Consider the following 23,793-nt stretch of genomic DNA (forward strand, 5'->3'; position numbering starts at 1 on the left):
CACATTGACCCACAGTGCCACACCAGTACTCAGAAACCTATATAGGGTTGCTGTGAGTCGGAACTGATTCAACGGCACTTAACAACAACAAACCTTTAAAAATAAACAACCGTTAAATGTTATTATTCACAGTAGTTATGGTTCAAGCTCACTAGGAAACCCTATACAGGATTGCTGTGGGCCAGAACGGAATGGATGGCGCTTAACAACACCAACAATGGTCTATGAAGTTGCTGTGTACACTATATTAGCAAATACTGAAGTATTGCTCTTAAAAGAAAGACAAGGTTAGGTTTCTATGAGTCATTGGGTACATATTTTTGTAAACCAAATCAATATATAATTTTATTTTACATGTGTTTTTATTAAAACATCTTTTTAAAATTGATTTACAGCAAACTTAATGGCCTACAGTAGTGTACCTCATGTTTGAATGAAGGTTATATACCACACTTATCACATGTTTCCTTCCTAAGTACATGACATCCTTCTTGTGCTTCTTGTTAGCTGTCATTGTGCTCAACAGAACAAAACACTGCCTCACCCTTTACCATCTTCAACCATTGCTACATTTGAGCCCATTGCTGTTTCCACTGTTTCAGTCATCTTGATGGGGCTCTCCTCCTTTTCCCTGAATCTCCACTTTACCAACCATGATGTCCTTCTCCAGGGATTGGTCCTTCCTGAGAACATAGCTGAAGCATGAGAGACGAAATCTTCTCATACTTGTTAATCAGGAGCATTATGACTGTACTTCTTCCAACACAGATTTGTCTATTCTTCTGGCAGTCCATGATACTTTTAATATTCTTCTCCAACACCCTATTTCAAATGTATTGATTCGTCTACTTCTGGTCTTATTCACTGTCCAACTTTCACATGCATGTGAGGCAATTTAAAATGGCTTGGGTCAGGTGCACCCTAGTCTTCAAATTGATTATCTTTGCTCTTCAATACTTTAAAGAGATCTTGTGCTGCAGAATTACCTAATGCAATAAGTTGTTTGATTTCTCGTCTGCTGCTTCCATGAGCATTGATTCTGGATCCAAGCAAAATGAAGTCTTTAACTACTTCAATCTTTTCTCTATTTATATGGATGTTGTTTATTGGTCCAGTGGTGAGGAATTTTTTTTTTTTTACATTCAGGTGCAATACATTCAGGTGCAATCAAAGACTGTGGTCTTTGATCTTTATCAGTAAGTGGGTCTTGTGGTCAGAAACACTAAATACATGAGTAGCAAAAAAGGAAAAGCAGCTAACAACCATAATATTAACTGCATTTGACCCAAGTAAACTAATTTTAAATAAGGAAGAAAATGACATTTGCAGGTCATTTAATCAGAAACACGGGGAAGAAGTAGAAAGAGTGACTTTGCACTGTGGGAATTGTAATCCATGACATGAAAAAAAAAAAATGTGAATGAATTGTTGAATAGAAAACTGACCAGCTCTGTAAAATATCACCCAACTCATTTAAAGACACTGTAAATATAAAATCATTTAATAACCAACAAAAACATGAAGAACATGGCATTAAACTGACCGTGAAAATGACACTTATTTAAGTATGAATGTTGTAACAAGAAAGAAGAGACCATTGCCCTCTGGGACCGCAACTGAAATTGCACATGTCACATGATTCATATTTTGTCACTCTGAACATGTCCACCCATGACCACTGAAGTTATCTTGAGTATTGATTCCAAGGTTACAAATAAATTTTAGCCAATAGGCAAATTCACAAATATGGAGTTTGTGAATAATGAGGATCAAAATATACCACAAAAGGTGTCATAAGTAATATAAAAGAACAAACATGATATCAGAAGAAAAACTTTGTTGTATATAATATATAATGCACAAAGAGTTGATGTCTTTAGAACTAGAATTACTCTCAGATCACTTTAGCAGAAACTTGGGCAGATGACAGTAGAGGAATTTAGAAAGGCATACATTTAAAATAAATAAATACATTTAAATATTTAGATTCTGTTTATTTTATTAGGAGTCCTGGTATGGTGCTGTAGGATAGACACTGGACTTCTAGCTCAGGGTCAGAAGTTCAAACCCACTAGTTGATCCTTAGAACCCTATTCTGACTCAATGTCACGTAGCAATAACAGCAAAAACATACTTTATTGTTTCAAGAGATATGCTTGCCTGAAACAAATTGTAACAAACATAATCTTATCACCTTCTAACTGGGTTTAGTAGAGCTCAATTTCATTGTCTCTTGGGAAGCTTTTATATAAAAATAATGATTCTTGGGGTCCACTCCAGACTCTCAGAATGGGTTTGGACATGTACATTTATTTTTCAAAGCTCCATAATTGATTCTGATGAAACAGCAAGGATAAGAATCTCTATTTTATACCATAGTGATTAGTGGGAGGCAAGAACAAGAACAAAGTTCCAAAACAGCATTCCAGGAAGACGCTGACCTGGCACCAGGTGGTGCTATGGGCACAACTCTGAGCCTCCTGCCTGTTTCCCACCAGCTCCCTCAAAACAGAGAGGGGCTCACAACTCCTAAGCTTGATCATTCCACCTGCTTTATACAAAAGGATTCGAGAGGAAGACCTCCTTTGAAAGGTTCGAAGCCACACCTGGTTACAAAGAGACAATTTTGTTCATTCCATTCTGGATTATTTCCTTTGTATTTAATTTACTACTTCTACTACTGTTGAAGAGCAAAGATGTCAGCTTGAGGACTAAGGTGCGCCTGACCCAAGCCATGGTATTTTCAATAACCTCATATGCATGCAAAATCTGGACAGTGAATAAGGAAGACCATAGCAGCTAGAGTGCTCCTTGGAGACCATGATGGCCAAAGTTTGTCTCTCATACTTCTGACATATTATTAGGAGGGACCAGTCACTGGAGAAGGATATCATGTTTGGTAGGGTGGAGGGTCAGAGAAAAAGAGGAAGACCCCCAGTGAGATGGATTGGCCAAGTGGCAGCATCAGTGGGCTCAAGCGTGGCAACAGTAGTGAGGTTGGCCCAGAATCGGGTAGTGTTTCTTTTTGCTGTGGCATCTAACAACAACAGCTAGAAACCATGGCTTCTTAGGTGACACTAATGATTGGTGCTTGGATGTTAGCCTAAAGGATGACAGTTTGAACCCCTTCAGTGGTACCTCGGAAGAAAAGATCTGGCTATCTGCTTCCATAAAGATGACAACCAAGAAAACCCTATGGAGTAGTTCTAGTATATAACACATGGGGTCACTGTGAGTCATGATCTACACAAGGGCCACTAGCAACAATTGTAGAAACTAACACCAAACATTAGAACTAGAATATCAAAACAAGATGTAAACATTAAAAATATTTAAACACCCCAGAACATCTCACTAGTTTCTTTTATCTGAAAAGATAGTTTTTAACATTTTTTAAAATTTGTACATGTAGACAGAATTTGCATTTAATAGTCCGCATCCTTCATATAGGCTATGCATTTAACCTGGTACAAGATTGTAACTAGAGTGACCACCTGTCCTGGTTTTCCCAGGACACTCGAGTTACAGTTTTTAAACAAGAATGCCAAAAGCAAACCTAGTTGAATTTTTTAACACTCTGCTTGTAACCCATCTGTCTACATAGGCAACTGAGTTGATATTGAAGACACTCAGTATTTTATTCAGAATATTCTCATAAATTTTGTCTTTTAATTTTCTCTCTTTATTTTGGTACTTTAATTTTTTTTAAAGGCTTTTTATTGTGAATTGAATGAAGATTTACAGAGCAGATCATTAGTTTTACAGTCAACAAATTATATGCTTTGCTTTATTACATGGTTGCTATCCCCTCCATGTACCAACATTCAATACTATTTACTTCTATTCACTTTATCTATTGTATTCTTCCTTGTGTCTCCTGCTACCTTCATCTTTCCTCTGCTAACCTCCCTCTTGTCATAGATTGTCAGCCCTGTCATCAATATTAACACGTGTCTACCCTCTAGCCCATGAATAATTTTCCTTCCCCCTCTAATAACCATCACAGAGTATTTCTTTTATCATTAAAATCTTTTAAAAAATGTTTTAAGCATTGTTCTCATACAATGTTTGTCCTTTTATGATTGACTAATTTGACTCAGCATAATGTCTTCCAGGTTCATCCATGTTGTAAAGTGTTTCACATCATTCTTCTTCTTCAGCGTTGTGTAGTATTCCACTGTGTATGTGTACCAAAATCTGTTTAACCATTCTTCTATTGAAGGCATTTAGCCTGTCTCCATCTTTTTGATGTCTTTTGTAGACAACATATTAAAGGATCCTATTTTTTCATCCATTCTGCTCTTTATGTCTCTTGACTTATACATTTAATTTAGGCACAAAAATTGCACACCAAAGTTGAGCAGCCAGCCTCTGACTCACACCGGCATAGATCCCAGCCATGTTGCTCCAAACTCCCAGAGATCAGGGTGTTCACTGAGAGTGGATGAGGATGTAAGCTGGTCACACTTTTGGTCACCAGGGGACTGTGGAGAAAAAAAAGACATCACACTTTTCCTAGCGCCTTTGCCAAGAGGCAAATTCTCCATCTGCTGCCAAAGCTGTTGATAAGATGATAGAGTGCCATCAGGCCGGTCACCAGTCAGTCTCCCTCTCTCGCTATCCCTGCTTTGTGTTTCCTCCCAGCAGTCACTCCAGCCACCTCCCTAACCTTTCTTCTGAAATTCAGGGTGCCAGAATTTTCATCTGTGTCCATTTTATTTGGTCTCTCATTTCTATTGTAGAGGGTCCATGTAGGACATCTGCCTAGTTCACCATCTTTCCAGAGATGTGTTTTATAATTTCTATTTAGGATGTCATCACTTGCTGTCCAAATCCAAACCCCTCAGTTAGCTTCCTTTAATTATACAGGGAAATTCTGGTCTCTTTTAGCTTCTTTCTTCTGACTTCTTGTATATTTCCATAACTTTGTGATAATTACCTACAAATAAACAAATGTTTGAAGGCATAATTGTCTGGGGGAAAAAAATAATCTTTCAGTTTCCAGTAATCAGTGGGCAGTAAAGTCTTCTAGTAACAACAAAAATAATATTTTGTTCCTACAAGTCCTATATATGTGTGTGTCTGTGTGTGTGTGTTCTTGTTGTAAAGCACTGTCGAGTAAGTTGACTTGTAGCGACCCATTTATAGGGTTTCTGAGGAGTGGCTGGTAGGTTTGAACCATCAACCTTGTGATTACCGATCCAGTGCATTTACTACAGTGCCGCACCAGGACTCCCACATCATGCACACATACACAGTTTATTACTTGTTAAGTTAGTGTTTTGACAAGCAGTTCATATTTTGCCTGAGTCTCAATTTATAAAAATGACAAAAATGCTGTGATTCTTCTGAAAGTTTAAAACTTAGATATGATAAAGTGTTGAGAACTTAAGGGAAACTCCTGTATTAAGAACTGAATGATGTTGCATATTGAAATTCTTCCTTTTTCCCAGTTCTGCCAAATTTTATCAGTGTAGTAAATGTTAATGCCTGAATACACTGTTCTCATTTAACAGTGACTGGACATTCATTTTTACTCATCTGTCAGGATGATATGTAAATGATTTCCAGCAGTGTTCTAAGTTCAAAGCAAGAATGGCTGTGGGTGTAGACAAAATAACTATCTAAGGGTGTTTTTCTTTTGCAATGGATTATTGGGAATTTTATAATTAATTCCATCAAATAACAGTGGGCAAGAACTGGCTGAAAGACATCAGACGATAGTGATATTGTTGCAAAAAAGACTGATAAAATTGAATTAAAAGGTCTTAGTCATTTTTAATTATCCTCTTTAGTAAGATGAAAGGAGCTTATCAGCCTGAATGATCAATTAAGTAGGAATGGCGATTAGACTTACATTGTGCTTATCGTGTTCTTCTTTTTCCAGATATCTTTGAACATCTTTGTCTGTAGCCACTCATTCCTCTTGTTAAACCAACAGAATTGGCTTAGTTATAAAAAAAATAAATAAAACAAGAACTATCATTTTTAGCAGTTAGTGGTATGCATTGGGGATTGATGGTATTTAAGTTTTATAACTGTTTGAACAGTTTCATTGATATATAATTCATATATCACCAAAACAACTTTTGAATTTGATACATTTTCCTCCTTTTACAGATGAGAAAAATGATGAGTTCATTTCCAAGTCTTATCTAAACCTATCTCTGTGTCTAATTTCAAAATCTACGTTTTTTCCAATGCACCCCACTGCCTATGTTGTGCTTTTTTGGGCAGGAGTAATGGCAAATGCTGGTAAAATGACTGACGTTGTGTAAACTATAGGGGATATGGTCCCCAAACACACCTCTAATCAGTCGTGTTACTCTTTCCTGTAAAGAGTGATGCCAATGGGAGGAGCAGGTTCTGGAGTGGACACATGCATTGGAATAATAAAGAGGGAAGCGCTGGCAAAAGAGAAGGGGGGTCACCTTGTTAGGTCACTTGATATTCAGTATTTCATTTGATCCTCATGCAGCGCTATGAAGAATGTGGTCTCATATAATAATAATATTAGTTATAATTTCTTATAGTTTTACAAAAGAGAAACATATCCCAGGAAAGTTGAGTCACTCTCCCAAGTTTATGCTCAGAGGCATGAAACCAGAGAATTCTAACTCTAAATTCAGTCTTTTTTGCATTTCACCCAAATGCATTTGCTGTTCCTTTTCTTGTTTGGTGGTCTTGACTTATAGCCACCCAATAGATGACTGACAGAAACACTGATGGTTCCTGCACCATCCTCACGATCATTGCTCTCTTTGAGCCCATTGGTGAAGCCATTGTGTCTATCTACTTTATTGAGGGTCTTCTTTTTCACTGACCCTCTGCTTTACCAAGCATGGTGTCCTTCTCCAGGGACATCCTTTGATTTCTTGGCTGCTACTTCCATGAGTGTTGAAGGTTGATCCAAGAAAAATGAAGACCTTAAAAACTCCAATCTTTTCTCCACTGATAAGAATGTTGTTTATTGGTCCAGTGGTGAGGATTTTTGCTTTCTTTACATAGAGATGCAATCCATACCAAAGGCTGTGCTCTTTGATCTTCATCAGTAAATACTTCAAGTCTTCTTCATTTTCAACTAGCAAGATTGTATCATCTGCATATAACAGGTTGTTAATGACTCTTCTTTCAATCCTGATTCCACATTTTTCTTCATATAACCCAGCTTCTCGGATGATTTGTTCAGATTGAATAACTATGGTGAAAGAACACAACCCTGTCACACACCTTTCTTAATTTTAAACCATTCAGTGTTCCCATGTTCTGTTCGAACAACTGCCTCTTGGTCCATGTACAGGTTCCTCATGAGCACAATTAAGTGTTCAGGAATATTCATATTTTGCAATGTTGTCCATAGCTTGTCATAATCCACACAACTGGAGGCCTTTGTATAGTCAACAAAGCACAGGTAAACAACTTTCCGGTATTCTCTGTTTTCATTCAAGATCCAACTGACATCAGCAATGATATCCCTTGTTCTCAATCTAGTTAGACAGAATTGCCCTTGGGTGGGATGGCATCAGTGCATATTAGCAAAGAGTTCCATGCATAGACTCATATTGAACTACTGGGCCAGCAAAAGCTGAGGATGCTATCCCCTGAAGTAGCCCTCCCCCCTTGTCTCCACCTCTGCTAAGTGATTTATTTGTGCCAGTTTGTAAATAATAATGTTTTCTTTATTGTGGTCACTTTTAGAAAGTGGAGAGCCAAATTTGTGGCCCATTGCTAGCAAGTATACTGGAACTCACACCATATTTGTGAAAATATTTTTATTTGTTTTTCTTACCATCTCCCTGTAAATCTCACCCCAAATTATTAACTTACATTTCATATTTTTTGAACTTTCTTACTGAAGAATAATACTTACTTCTTGATTTTTTTTCTTTTTGTTTATGTTACTGTTATTGTTGAGAGTGTACATAGTAAAATCTACCCAATTCTGCAGTTTCTACATGTGTAACTCAGTGACATTGATCACATTCTTCAAACTCTACAAATAGTCTCACCTTTATTGAGTTGTTCTTTCCCCATTAACATAAGTTCACTGTCCCCTAAAGTTCCTATCTAATCTGTTGAGTTGTTATTGTTAATTTGATTCAATATCAATAGCTTTGAAAAGAACACAATATCATTTCTCACTAGTAAAGTGAAATTATCGCTTGGTGTTTAGGAAGACTTCAGGCATATTTTTTGTTTAAGGTATAGAAATTATATCAGGGCAATAGTTTCCAGGGTTCATCCAGTCTTAATGGATCCAGGAAGTTTGGAGTCCATAAGCATTTGAAATTCTGTTCTGCATTTTCCCCCTTTGGACCAGGCTCCTTCTGTGGGATCTGATAAAAATATTCAACAATGGCAGCCAGAAGCTATCCAGTTCTTCTGGTCTCATGGCAAAGGGAGAAGTTGTTCATAAAGGTAATAAAGGCACACATTCTCCTGCTTTTCCTTACTCTTCTGTCTCTCTGTTGCTTTAGGTGTGTAGAGACCAATTGTTGTACGTACCTCTGCTGGCCACTTGCTAGCTTTTAAAATATCAGGCAGTATGCAATGAACTATGAGGTACAACAGAAGTACTAAACACATTATTAGGCCAATTAACTGGTATGTCCCATGAAACCAGGACCCCAAACCTCCAAACCACAGAACCAAAACCCATTAGGCATTTGGGTGTTGCTTTTTAAAATCTCATTATGTTGCTTGGATATCACAAGCATTATCAAATCCATTTTAAATTAAGGAAAGATCTGCATGTGTACATAAAAGTTCTATCATCAGCCTAATAGTCATAAATAAGGACATTAGGATTCTTCCAAATTTAAAAACTACATATGTAGATACATATGTGTGTGTTGTTAAGTGCCATTGAGTTAATGTCCAACTCATAGAGACACTGTGACTGGTGAATTTGGACCACCAACCTTTTGGTTCAAACTGTGCAGTGCTTTATCCCACAGGATATACCAGTACTCCATACATATATGGATGTGTGTGTGTCTGTCTGTCTGTGTGTATGTATGTATGTATGTATGTATGTATGTATGTATCTATCTATCTATCCATTTATCTACCTACCTACCTACTTACATGCTTTTGGAACCAACACCTTATATATAATGATCTAGGTTAATATTTTCAAATTGCTTATTTACAGTGAATATTTATCAGAAATGTATAAGACTCTCTTAAGCTCTCCTTGCTCCATGGCATAGCCTCTAAAGGGAACGTTTTTAAAAATTTAATTATATCATTTTTTTCTGTAAAGTAAAAGAAAATATGCTGTATAAATTAGGAAAAAATATAAACTTGTTAAATTAAATATCTATTTCCCTACATTTAAAATGGGGATAACGACAAAACCAATGTTCTAAAATTATTGCAAGTAATGAATGAAAAAAATCCATGTGTGATACCTAGAATATAATAAGCTGTCAATAAATGATAGTTTATATGAGTGTTACTTTTTACTTTATTCTCTAGGTCTCTGATTTTCCTTCCATCTCTCTGTAAAGTTCTTTACACTTTCCCTTTCAGACTGAGGTTTCTGGGAAATAATGAGCACTGGATCCATCATTAAACTGGACATAAAACAGTTTCTGATCTATTGCTCTTTCTGTTTTTGGGTTGTTCACTAAATGATGTTATCGTGCACAAAAACTTTCCTAAGCTTTAGTTCTGCCAGTGACAATATACAAGGGAAGCAATGTCCTTCTTAACAGGATGAAATTAATAAATGATGTGTTGATGAAATGTTTTGAGTTACCACAGTTGGGGAGTCATAATAGAAATGATTATTGTTGTTGTTGTTAGGTGCCATCAAGTCGGTACTGACTCATAGCAACCTTATAAAGCAGAACGAAACACTGTCCAATCCTGGGCTAACCTCACTATTGTTGCCATGCTTGATTAGACATTATTAATTCCGTTTAATGTACCAGAGTTCCAGCTGCTCTCCTGGAAAAACTCATAAAGCCATTTGCCTTGGGGAAGAATGCCAGATCTTTTCAATATTTGGTCAAAAAGATCTGGGGTAACACTCAAACACCTAGTAGTAGGGCCTACACACTACTGACCTGGAAGTACCACTATCCAACAGAAGGAGTCCTGAGGGTAATGCCTAGTTTGCAGAGATCAACATAGATTATCACAGCTGTTGTTGTTGTTGTTAAGTACCGAGGAGTCAGTTCTGACTAATACTGACCCTGCACAGGGTTTCTTAGGCTGCAAATCTTTACTGGAGCAGAAAGCCTCATCTTTGAGAGCTCCTTGTATGCAGAGATCAATGATTATCACAGTAAGTATTATTTGCTTATCATGGTTTCTCTGTGGGTCACTGAAGCCTTTATATCAGTTTCATTTGCAATGTAATGTAATTTGGGTAGTTTGGTCATTGGAGAGGCAAGTCTATCCATTCTACAACTGTTCTGACATCTTAGCATTTGCTGTCACCTATGGTGTGGCGCTCTGGGCTAATGTGTTGGACTGCAAAGTCACTTTGAACTGCAAGGTCACCGGCCGCTCCTCGGAAACCCTATATAGATAGAGTCGTTATGGGTAGGAATCGACTCGATTGCACTTAACAACAACAACAACAGTATGGATTATTATTAAAAGAACCCCCATGATATAATGGTTCTCAGCAGCTAACTGAAAGACTGCAGGTTCCCACCTACTCAGTGACTCCTAGGAAGAAGAGCCTGATAATCTACTTCCATAACATGACAGCCTAGCAAACACTGTGGAGTCAGTTCTACTCAATCACATGGGGTCACTATGAGTCAAAGTCAATTCCATTACATGGGTGGTAGTGTAGGATAAGCATGGACTGCTAACGGCAAGTTCGGAGGGTCAAACCCTGTACATGGTTGTTATGAGTTCAAAGTGATTCGGCAGTACTTAATCAACAGCAGCATAAATTATGGAGTCCCTGTTGTTCTTGTTAAGTGCCATCAAGTCGGTTCCGACCCATAGCGACTCTGTACAGGGTTCCCGAGGTTGTAAATCTTTATGGGATCAGAAATCCTCATCTTTCTCCCATGGACTGGTTGGTAGTTTTGAACTACTGACTTTAAGGTTTGTAGCCCGATTCATAACCAGTATGCTACCAGAGCTCCTAGGCTATGCAAAGTTAATGGGTAGCTGCTAACTGGGAGGTTGGCAGTTCGGATTGATGCAGGAAGTCTTGGCAATCTATGTCTGAAAAATCAACCATTTGAAAACCCTGCGGACTCAAGTTCTGCTGGGACACACATGGGGTTGTCCTGAGTCAGAACTGACTCAACAGTAAATTTTTTTTTGTTTTTTATTCTCGTTTTAAATATGAGTTATAGTACACGTTAATGTATTTTGATATTACATAATTCAAAAGTTAAATATGAGTACCACACACGTCTTGAAAGTTTATAAAGACGATCTGAGGTCTTCAGTAACAAATATCAAAATCTTTGTACCTGCTCCGTAGTCACCCTACAACGACTACCATAAACACTTTTAAAAAACACATTTTAAAGGAATAATTATTTTACATAGTTTTTCTCAATCCCAACTCCCTAGCCCAACACCTCTCCCCAAATCTTCTGGAATCTTTTGCTAAAATGTGCAGTTGATCATTTTTCCACTTGCATAAGGCTTATTACATACAGTAGAATAGCTGTAGATAAAACCTCTGTTTATCAAGTCTTTAAGGAACCCATAATGAATTGTGCAGCATCAGAATAAGTGTTTTGGAAAAGGCATTTTGAAAAAAGCATGTCCCAAATTAAGTGGGTAGCAGACTGCTCTGTAACCAACTACTCATTCCAACAAAGACAGACTCCTATTGCTTCTGTAAGAAGAGACTATTTACAACTACTATTTACTGGATAGCAATTGCTATTGATTGTGGAGTTTTCTTGGAAGAACACACAGACAAATGATCAATGTGACTAGTGTTTGCACCTGTGTAAACAAGCCCTGCCTTTCATAGATCAACTTCTTCCTCCTTCCAGTCAAGGTCCTCCCTGCATGCCCAAACATCACCTCTTACTATGTTTATAAAATAAATCCTGATTTAGGAGATAGTCCTGTGCAATGTATGTATGTGTCAATGTATGTGAAACACATGAATGCCTGAAAACTACAGGGTCAACTTCACCTGGGAATTTATTAGAAATGCAAATTCTTGGAGCCAACCCCAGACCTTCAGAGTCAGCAACAATGGAGGTAGTTTCAGTGAGCTGTATTTTTTTTTTTTTTTTACCAAATGTTCAAGGTGATTCTGGTGCTGCTAGAGTTTACAATCATTGCCTTATGGGACAGTTGACGATCTGTGGGGTGACTGAAGCAAAGGACTAATCTACAAAGAATTCCTGCTAACTGACCAATCACCTTGTGCCTCTGTTACTGATGTGAGGTGAGGGTACTTCAGGATCACAGCTACATCAGGTACAATGTTGTCAGTTTCTAATTTGCAGTCTTGGTGTGGCACTGTAGGATAAGCACTGGACAGCTAACCTCAAGGCTGACAGCTCAAACGTACCAACCACTCCTGGGAAACCCACTACAGGGTCACTGTGACTCCATGGCAATTGACAGCCACAAAAAGGTTTGAATTGCAATTCATTTGTTTTTGTATTGGTAGTGTGTTCCATACTGCCAGTTGATTTTGACTCATGACAACTTCATGTGTCAGAGTAGAACTATGTTCCAATGACTGCTTTATAAAAAATTAATCACCGGGCCATTCTAACGTACTTCTGGATCTAGTAAACCTCCACTTTGGGTTAGCAGTTGAGTGTGTTAATGATTTGTACCAGCCAGGGACTCAGTCAATTTCCTACCCCCTGTTTTATGTGGTTGAGAATGTCTAACTGTATTTCGCTGTTTTATAACTCTTTTTCACATCTAGAGTTATTTGCCTCAAAGGATTCCTGGAGCATAAGTTGTTCCTTTCTGTTCTTTTCCCACAAGTAATTAAAGCATTGATGCAGAGTAGATGGCTGGCTAACCTGGTTTTCTATTTAGACTGTGCTTTGCCTTTTTGGAAAATATGTTTGCATTTAACTTTTTTCTCATTTTAATTTGATTTGCTGATTTTCACTAAAGAACTTGAGCTCAGATTTCCTACCTCAAAGTTTTGGGTACCTTTGGTATCCATGTGATACATTTTTAATTTGGGATATTATATTTGGTAAAATCAACAACAGTGTTTAGAAAATCTTCTAGGGAACAGGAAGTCTGGTGGTATTTGCATATTGCATAATTCTTCACCCTATATTTCTATATAGTCTTACCAATCAGGAAAAAAATGTTATTGTACTATCTAATTTTTTAAATATATGTTTGTCCCAATCCACTTTATAAGATAATTTTTGCATTTTTAACATCATATTTGGAAAACATGATTTTTTTTTCTCCATTCTCTTTCCACTCCTCCCCTCACTCTCAGCTTTTCTCCTCTTCATTCTTCATTGTTTCTTTTAATTTGTACCAGAAAATGATTTCAATTTCTTTAAAAAAGTAAAATAAACTTGTATGACAAAAATGTCAGGATTTGGAAGTAAAATATGGAGTGTGATTAACCCATGAAGGAAAATAAGCAATAGGGTTTAGCAAAACTGAAAATGCAAACTGGAAGCCTCTACAGTTTCAAAATATGCCCCTGTGAGCCTTGAGTCTGGGGAGGAATATGTGGTGTCCTGAGTTACAGGCTGCATGGGCTAAGTGGGATCTGCATGGTAATGATTTGGGTCCGTCACTCACCCACCAACTAGAGGGAAATTATGTACTGTTGATAAGACTCAGTTTCATGTTCTGCAAAATCTGATTTACTATAGTTATTTTTATATATTTTGATAGGGCAGAAAGAAATAATGTTTGCAAAGAATGCTAAACCTCAATAATGTGATCCCCGCAACAAATGCAGGCTGATGTTCTTAGTTGGAATCCATCTGTTTTTGTATTTGCCATGTGTTACATTATATTAAATATGATTATATTAAACTATACTAAATACCACAGATTATTTATCAATTCTGTGATGTCTTTGGCTGGGTTCTCTAAAAAAGCAAAACCAGTGAAGCCAGGTGTAGTACTAGTTCTGTAGGATTAGCGCTGGGCTATGAACCACAAGTCAGCAGGTTAAATTTACCGGATGCTCCTATGAAACCCTATACAGGGTCATTATGATTCAGAAATGACTCAATGGGCACTTAACAAAAACAACAAAGAGAAATTAATATCAAGGAAATGGTTTACACAATTGTAGAGGTGGTCAGTCCCAAGTTTGGGGGTTAAATGTCAGGCTGCAGGGCTGATGAACCAAGATCAGCAGGTCAGAAGGCAGGTAGGCAGGCAGGGCTGACAGGTTGCTAAAAACTCCCAGGCTAGGCATGTAATAGAGCAGGCCACTTCCAAAGAACCAGAGATCAGAGCCGAGTCAAAAACAGGCCACAACCACAAGGACATTTCAACTGATTGACTGCTCATAACAGATCCCATCGTAGAATTAATTATATTAGATCAGATCTCATCCTGGGGTATAACACCACCAGTAATCTGTCAGTTTGTTGTAAAGTGGTTGCTTGCATGTTGCTGTGATTCTGGAAGCTATGCCACTATTATTTTAAATACCAGCAGGGTTATCCATGGTGGACTGTTTTCAGATGAGCTTCCAGAGAAAGACAGACTAGGAGGAAGGAGGCAGAATACTTCTGAATATTTAGTCACTGAGAACCTTATAGACTGTCACATACCATCAGAATATTGATTATTGAAAGATGATCAAGAGAACCAGAATATTGTCAGTTATAGTGATGGAGGATGAGTCCCTCAGGTTGGAAGGCAGTCAAAATATGACTGGGGAAGAGGTGCCTCCTCAAAGTAGAGTTGATTGTGATGACAAGAATGCAGTAAAGCCTTTAGGACCTTCATTTGCTGATGGGGCACAACTCAAAATGAGAAACAACTGTAAAAAATTATTAATCAGAACATGGAATGTATGAAGTATGAATCTAGGAAAACTGGAGTTGTCAAAAGTGAAATGGAACATTTAAATATCAATATCCTAGGCACTAGTGAGCTGAAATGGACTGACACTGGCTATCTTGAATCTGACAGCCACATGGTTTACTATGTTGGGAATGACACATTGAAGAGGAATGGCATCACATGCATCATCAAAAACAACATTTCAAGATCTGTCTTGAAGTACAACACTGTCTGTGATAGGACAATATCCATACAGCTAAAAGAAAGACCAGTTAATACCACTACTATTCAAATTTATGCACCAACCAATAAAGTCAGTGATGATGAGATTGAAGTTTACCAACTTCTTCAATCTGAAATTGATCAAATATGCAATCAAGATGCATTGATAGTTACTGGTGATTGGAATGCAATGGTTGGAAACAAAGAGGATCAATAGTTGGAAAATATGTCTTGGGGATAGAAACTATGTTGGAGATCATATGACAGAATTTTTCAAGACCAATGACTTAGTCATTGTAAATGCCTTTTTTAAACAACATAAAAGATGACTATACACTTGGACCTCACCAGATGGAATACACAGAAATTAAGTTAACTACATCTGTGGAAAGAGATGGTAGAAAAGCTCCATATCATCATCCAAAACAAGGCCAGGGACAGACTGTGGATAAGACAACCTATTGCTCATACGCAAGTTCAGGCTGAAGATGAAGAAAATTAAAATAAGCCCACGGGAGACAAAATATGATCTTGAATATATCCCACCTGAATTTACAGATCATCTGAAGAACAGATTTGATGAATTGACACAAATGACTGAAGACCTGAAGGGTTATGAGATGACATCAAGAACATCATACAAGAAGAAAGCAAAAGATAATTAAGAGACAAAAAAGAAGTAGAAGACCAAAATGAATGTCAAAAGCGACTCTGAAACTATCTCTACAGCATAGAAATGGTCAATCAAATGGAAGAAATAGGGAGGTAAAAGAGCTGAATAGAAAATTTCAAAGGTCAGCTTGAAAAGACAAAGCCTAATATTATAATGAAACGTACAAAGACCTAGAGTTAGAAAACCCAAAGGGCAGAACATGCTCAGCATTTCTGCAGCTGAAGGAATTGAAGAAAAAATTCAAGCCTCAACTTGAAATATTGAAGGATTCTATGGGCAAAATATTAAATGATGCAGAAAGCATCAAAAGAATTTGGAAGGAATACACAGTGTTCATTGTAGTCTTTTTTTTAAGTACGGACAATTTATTCAATAGTCAATCCTTTAGACAATGCTCTGCATGGGCATCCCTGTGTCATATGTTGAGTTTCCACTGAGAGAGAGTTTGTTTTTGAGGTCTCTGTCCTATTTCCTGGGATCCGGGTGTGGCACTGTAAGATCAGCACTGAACTGTGACCCAGAAGGTCAATAGTTCAAACCCACCATCTGCTTCTTGGAAACCCTATCCATGGCGGCTATGAGTCAGAACCAATTCAACACACTTGTTACCTGACAGTCAGACTACCAGTTGTTGTAACCAGTAACAGAGATGGGATGAAAAGCGACAGACATTTTATTGTAAGATCTGGAAGACAGTAAGAATGCTTCTCCAAAGGCTGCCTTGTTTTCCACTATACAGTTGGAGTTTTTATACCTTCCGAGATACTAACCCATTTGCTTTTGTCACATTCCTTTCTCATAGCTTAATGCCCCTTTCCATCTAGGAGGGCAATCTACACTCCACCAGTTCAAAGTCTTTTACACTCTGAGAATAATTCCCTTTTCTCCCTTCAGACAAAGGATGGTGTTATAGAAGACACCTGGGTTCCTCTTTCTCTCTCTGGTTTTCCTCCCCCCGACTTTTCTCTTTCTTCTGAGTTTTCATCAATAATACACCACTAAGTCCTTCGGTTTCATGTCCAGGGAGCACGTACACAAGGAAGAAGTTAGTCAGGGAAGTAATGTTGGAACAATGATTATAAAGGGATAAAACATATGTAACTAAAAACCTACTAAAATCCCTTTCTCACACTTAGCAACAACAACATCCATCCTGTTACCTTGGTCTATTTCTGCTCCAGTTCTATATGTCTTACTTACTATTAGCTATTGTTAGAGGTGTTGTCAAGTTGGTTCTAACTCATATGACCTTATGTACAACAGAAAGAAATACTGCCTGGTCTGGGACCATCCTCACAATTGTTCCTGTGTCCGAGCCCATTGTTGCAGCCACCATGTCCATCCATCTCACTGAGGGTAATAACTCACGTCACCACCTTCATGCTCTTCTTTGGATTGTCTCAAATATTAACTCTTTGTTTTTATGTATGAATTTAAAACAACTCAAAAAATTAAACACATGCATAGCTCATATAAATATGTTGGGATATTTCTTGTTAGTATATTGAATGCATAAATTGGGGGAGGGGCTTTCTAGTTTTGTGATGTTGAGTTTTCCAATCACCAATTATAGATTGTCTATTCCGGTTTCAACTTACTATATTACTTCTTCTTGTCTTTAGGACTTTCATTAGTTAATTTCTTATGGGATTAGTAATGCATTTATATAACTATGCATGTTGGTATAAATTTAGCATTGGAGTGTTATTCAGTGTAGTGCTAATGCATATTTAGGATATGTAGTCCAGCGTCCTGCAATACTTAGAAAAACCAAGTAGAATATTTTTACTTGCAGTTTTTTTAATGTAAATGTATGGCCACTTTGGGATTGTTTTCTCTGACAATCAGTACATGTAGGCTTAAGAAAAAATGTATCTACTTATTTTGTAGGTGGAAAAATGACACCCAGTGCAAGAACACATTTTTGTTCAGGAGGAATTTCACGAAGCCGATCTGAAGGACATTTGGTTGACATGGAAGCACAAAAACTCTCAAAAAGTTGCAATATTACAGGTATAGAAATTCATAATGTTAGCAATGTTTTATGTTGGAAAATAAAATCAATAACTAGTAACTATTTAAGGAGTCCTATGGGGGATGCTGTAGGAGAAACATGGGACTGCTAACTGCTAAGCCAGCAGTCCAAACCCACCAACTGCAACCGGGAAATCCTATTCTGCCTCTGCTAAGAGGTGGAACTTACTCAATGATGAAGTCTGGGATCAACCAGATATCTGGTTATTGGAATGGGCTAAAAAAATCTCCATACAGTATACAATATTTGAGCTAATCCTCAGAGCGAAATTATCTTTTAAAACAGGTGATACTATATCAAAGAAAAGTGTAGAAATAAGAGAAATCACACTTTTAAAAAATGCATTTTCTAATTATTAATGTATGAAACTAAGAACACATTTACATTTCAATCAAGATTATAGTCTACATGTATTGAGCAACTGTAAAAATATCTAACAGTGAACTTGAATTATTTCTTCTATAGAACATCTGATAATTTGGTTGTCCGGTTAGGTTTTCCGTTTTTTCTGAAGCAGCATTAACTCTGCAAAGCTGGAAGAATTATCATCATTATTTGCTGAGCAATGGCCAAGTATGAGTTGTACCGACTTCACAGCATACCACCACTACAGTACACTGTGTGGTATGCTTATTATAGAAACAAGACTAATTTTAATGGAGTGCTAATTTTTAAAACATTCAGTAGGACCATTCTTTGCCATTGTGTTGCTGATAAGTGACATTTAGTTGGTATGACTCATAGTGACCCTAGGTACAACAGAACGAAACACAGCCATTGTAAGCTCCCCAAAACTCAATGAATTCCTTCAAGTAGCAAACTCAATGTGGTCTAGTTTTTAAGTCCATATTATTAAAATTTATCAATGCAAAATAGTTAGAAAATAGTAAATGCATAATAACTATCTCACTTAGTTTATTGGTTTTTAAGAAATATTTTTAGCTGTTAAAATGTATTGATATTTTTCACATATTGATTATTATCTGATAATAGAAATATTAAAGTAGTAATCTAGATGTAATGAGACCAATGGGAGTGCTGTGGCTCCGTAGGCTAAGCCCTGAATTGGGAAACACAAGGTCAGTGATGTAAGACCACTAGCCACTCCATGGGAGAAAGATGAAGGTGTCTGTTCCCACAAAGATTTTAAGTCTAGGAAAGCCTACACAGGACAGCTCTGAGTCAGAACTGAGATGAACAATTCAAAGTTGAGAAAAATCTGTATAACTGAATTATTCTTTTTGTTCAAAAGTGTAGCTTTGGCAAAACTGAAAGTAATAAGGCACAAATGCAAGCTAGTTTTTGTTAGGAAAATATGTTCAATTCATTATTATCTACATTGTTAAACATTTATTTGTTCAGTTTATAAATCAGGATAAAAATTAAAAAAATAGCTGTTAAATGCTGTAGAGTTAGTTTCGACACATGGCAACCATACATAGGGTTTCTTAGGAGCAACAGGTGGGTTTGAACACCAATCTTGCAATTAGCAGTCCAGTGCTTGTCCTATAGTGCCACACCAGGACTCTGAAATCACATAACATATGTTCAAAATAACCTGGGAATACAATTTCCCTTACTTCACTACATGCAAATCTGACAAAATTTAACATTAACTTTGTGAAGCTATTAGACTGTAGTTCAAAAAGTAAAATGAAAATTAAGTCTGGACTTTTTAAGTTATAATAAAAATTAGACTTGTGTGTATCCCAGAATGCCACTTCATCTTTGTTTTGTTTTGCTTTGTTTTTGTTCAAATAACAAGAATGTCAAGACCCAGGTGTACTTCTCAACTGTCCAGAAGATTTTACCCTTCACGGCAACATTTCCAAAGGAACAAATCCATTCTGGAATGAACTGTCAGCTTCAAATCCATTTTTGGACGACATAACTCGGTTAAGAAATAACAAGAAAAGTGATAATATTTCTATTTTGAAAGAAGACCCCTTTCTATTTTTCAGAGACCTAGAAACTGGGAATTCTCTTGATTCCTCTGGTGACGAACTTGATGTCCATCAATTACCTAGGCAGTTTTCCTCAAGGAAATCTGGAAGGTCTAAAAGTGTATCGGAACTTTTGGACATTTTAGATGACAAAACACTTGTCCATCAGAGTACACATAACTCTGATCAGATTCTGGTGCAAGACTTAGAATGGCTTCAAAATGACCGAGAGGCTTATAAAATGGCTTGGTTGAGTCAACGCCAGCTGGCCCGCTCTTGTTTGGATTTGGATATAATCAACCAGAGCCCAGGATGGGCCCAAACACAAGCTGCAGAGACCATCACTGTTTGTAAATTAAACCATCTAGGAGGTTCAGTACAATTACCTGGTTCAGACATCACAGTGCACGTGCCCCAAGATCACATAGCTGTGGGGGAATTCCAGGAGGTATCCTTAAGAGCTTTTCTTGATCCTCCACAAAGTCTGAACCATGACCTATCATGCACCGTAAGCCCACTGTTGGAAATCAAATTAGGTAATCGTAACACAATGGAAGCCATTTTGTTGGAGATGAAAACTGGAGCCAAAGTGAGAAACGATCCTTTTAGCCAAGTCATGACAGAAATTGTGTGTTTACACAGCCTGGATAGGAAAGGACCTTTCAAAGTGTTAAACGACTGCTACATTTATAAAGACACCATCCAAGTTAAATTAACTGACTTGAGCCAAGTGATGTATGTTGTGGTTGCCGCGCAAATGAAAGCTGTTCAATCGCCAGCTGCCATCATTTGGAATTATATCCACAAAACCATCTCAGTTGGAATTTATGGACCCAAATATATTCATCCCAGTTTCACTACGGTTTTCACAGTTTGTGGACACAGTTATATGCCAGAAAAACTCACAATTTCTGATATTAAGAGGGGTGGAAAAAACATGTCTCCAGTTGTATTTCAGCTCTGGGGTAAGCATTCATTTTTACTTGACAAGCCACAAGATTTAAGTATCTATGTTTTCTCATGTGACCCTAATTTTGAAGTAAAGGTAGAAGAAGAAAGGAAAGAAATTAAACAGAAAGAGTTGCAGGCAGGTGAAGTAATTCATCAACAATTTTTATTTTCTTTAGTTGACCCCAGTAAAATGAATTTGTTTGTTTTCAGTGTTAAAGTAGAATCTCCAGATGGTAGACCAATTGCACAATTCTCTATCACAACACCTGATCCAGCCCCAAACCTAAAAAGGTGCTCTAATCTGCCAGGCCATATGAAAGAGGTGAAAAACTTCACATTGGCTCCATTATTTCCAACAGTGCTTACTAAATATCCCACATTTCAAGATAAAAATTTGAGCTTTACCAATTATGGGGTAACCCTGAAGACAGTGTTAAGACAAAACAAGATTGACTACTTACTTGAATATTTCAAAGGGGACACAATAGCTCTTCTTGGAGAAGGTAAGATAAAAGCCATGGGACATTCCAAAGTGAAAGAATGGTATGTGGGAATCCTCAGAGGCAAGATTGGACTTGTGCATTGCAAAAATGTCAAAATTATTTCAAAGGAACAAGTAATGTCTATCTCAGATAGTGTATTCACAACTAGGAATCTTCTTGAACAAATATCTCTGCCCTTTAAAAATCTGACTTATATCTATTCGATTGTATTGACCTTGGTGTCTGAAAAAGTTTCTGACTGGAAAGTTTTAGCTCATGTCCTCGGTTATTCACATCTGGCGCTGGAAGATTTTGATCAGATCCAAGCAGAGATGGAATCAGAAAAAGTTTCTTCTGTTGTAAAGAAGTTAAAGGAAGATTGTCATGCAGATAAAAATACAAGGAAGTTTCTGTATGAACTTATTGTGGTAAGTATTGCTTGATCATAGTAATTTATTTACCATAGAGAATTAATGTCTTTATTACCTCAGCAATATATTGATAGCAAATATATGACAAACAAAGTTAAAAACATCAACAATCTCAAATAAATTGAAGATGCTTTAAAGCAAACAGAGGATTTTCTTACAAAATCATATAATTTGGTTTCTTGGATTTGAAATACAACTGTATTTTTCCTAGAAAATAGAACCCTAAGAATCATCTTTTAAGGGAAGATTAAAGATTCTATTTGTGCAGGGCATAGTTGTCAAGAGCTCTCTTTCTTCTTCTTGAAACATTTAGAAAGCTCCATTAATGTGACAAGTAAATAGCAGTAAACTGAAACAAATTTACTTGGCCATTATTATAGGTTGACTTTGCAATGCTCTTTAAAAATATTATCCATGACTTTTATTTTAGCAATTTAATATCATTCTTCTGATGAATGCATCACACTCCAGAATATGATATCCCTAATTCTCATTTTGAAGAGCAAAAATGTCAGCTTGAAGACTAAGGTGCACCTGATGCAAGCCATGGTATTTTTAACAACCTCATATGCATGTAAAATCTAGACAGTGATAATGAAGACTGTAGAAGAATTGATGCTTTTGAGTTATGGTGTTGGAGGAGAATATAGAAAGTGCCATGGCTTCCAAAAGAACCAACAGATCTGTGTTGGAAGAAGTGCAACCAGAGTGCTCCTTGGAGGCCAGGGTGGCCACACTTCTTCTCTCATACTTAGGACATGTTGTCAGGAGGGACCAGTTGCTGGAGAAGCATACCATGTTTGTTAAGGTGGAGGGTCAGAAAAAAAGAGGAAGACCCCTAGCAAGTTGGATTGGCAAAATGGCAGCACCAGGGGGCTCAAGTGTGGCAACAATTGTGATGTTGGCCCAGGACTGGGCAGTATTTCATTATGTTGTGCATAGGGTCACTGAGTCGGTACTGACTCGATGGCACCTAACAACAACAACAATTCTCTTTTTAATCCTCAAAACAGAAATATTTTTTGATTCACTTAAAGTTTTATAGATGAGGAGCTGGATTTTAAATTCAGATTTTGTGATTTCATGTGCAAATTTCTTTATGCTAAAACAAGAAAATGGATTAAGCATAGGTAAACACACTCCACAGTTTACTACAAGAATCTTTAGGACTTGCTGAATCAATATAATCTATGTATATTAATTATAAAGGAGCTCTGGTAGTGTAGTGGATTATGAACTGGGCTGCTAACCGCAAGGTCAGCAGTTTGAATGTATTAGCTGCTCTGCAGAAGAAAGATGAGGCTTCGGTGGTGCACAACAACCACCAACAAATATTTATAGGTCAAGTGCAATTCAAATTGCTTGTTTCCCTTAGGATGAACACTCTTATGGGCACATCTTACTTACAGATGGTTCCCTTACTTGAACTTTCATTCTTACTTACTGTTTAATATTGACAGCTAAAGCTTATGGGAACTATTAAATAATGGGAAGCAATCAAGCATATTTATATGCTTATTTAAATAGAAAAAGGTATAAATAGATATAATCCCATGATTTCCAATATGTATTCAAAACAAAAGAAAGCCTTGCAGACTTGTTTGCACTATGCTCAGTGAGTTACAAAGCTCAGATGGAAAGAGTTTGATAATTTTCCATTTTACATCATATAGGAATAAGTGCTTTATATTCAGTACCTGTGCTTTATATTTAGTACCTTTGTACTGGTGATGATGAGAAACATTTTAACTTTTTAAAGTCATAGACATCTTTATTCAAAGTACTGAAGTATCTGGTTTTTATGCAATAGACATGATTTGGGGATGAATTGAATCACATTTTGATGAAAAATATAGTAGTGTTTGCCAACAGCAGTATGCTCATGATTTAGAGAAATCTTATAGCCAATCATTCAGTAAGGCAAGGAATTAATGCTTATAGAATGAATACTCATCCCTGGACTTATGGATCATAGAGAGTGAGACCTCAATAAACCTATGTTGTTGTTAGGTGCCATCAAGTTTATACCGACTCATAGCGACCCTATGTACAACAGAACGAAACACTGCCCGGTCCTGGGCCAACCTCA

At 37.1% G+C, this 23,793-nt stretch overlaps 1 protein-coding gene across 1 annotated transcript in view; it reads left to right on the plus strand.

Annotated features, from left to right (window-relative positions):
• Positions 1–17,760: 17,760 nt before the first annotated feature.
• MACC1 (metastasis associated in colon cancer 1) overlaps positions 17,761–23,793 on the plus strand; it is a 35,342-nt gene continuing 29,309 nt past the window's right edge. Inside the window, exons 1-2 of the mRNA XM_006832229.1 lie at positions 17,761–17,875; positions 19,663–21,701. Of these exons, the coding sequence (XP_006832292.1) occupies positions 17,761–17,875; positions 19,663–21,701 (2,154 nt within the window). The remainder of the gene's footprint in view (positions 17,876–19,662; positions 21,702–23,793) is intronic.

Source organism: Chrysochloris asiatica, unplaced genomic scaffold (assembly GCF_000296735.1).
Source record: "Chrysochloris asiatica unplaced genomic scaffold, ChrAsi1.0 scaffold00006, whole genome shotgun sequence".
NCBI lineage: Eukaryota > Metazoa > Chordata > Mammalia > Afrosoricida > Chrysochloridae > Chrysochloris > Chrysochloris asiatica.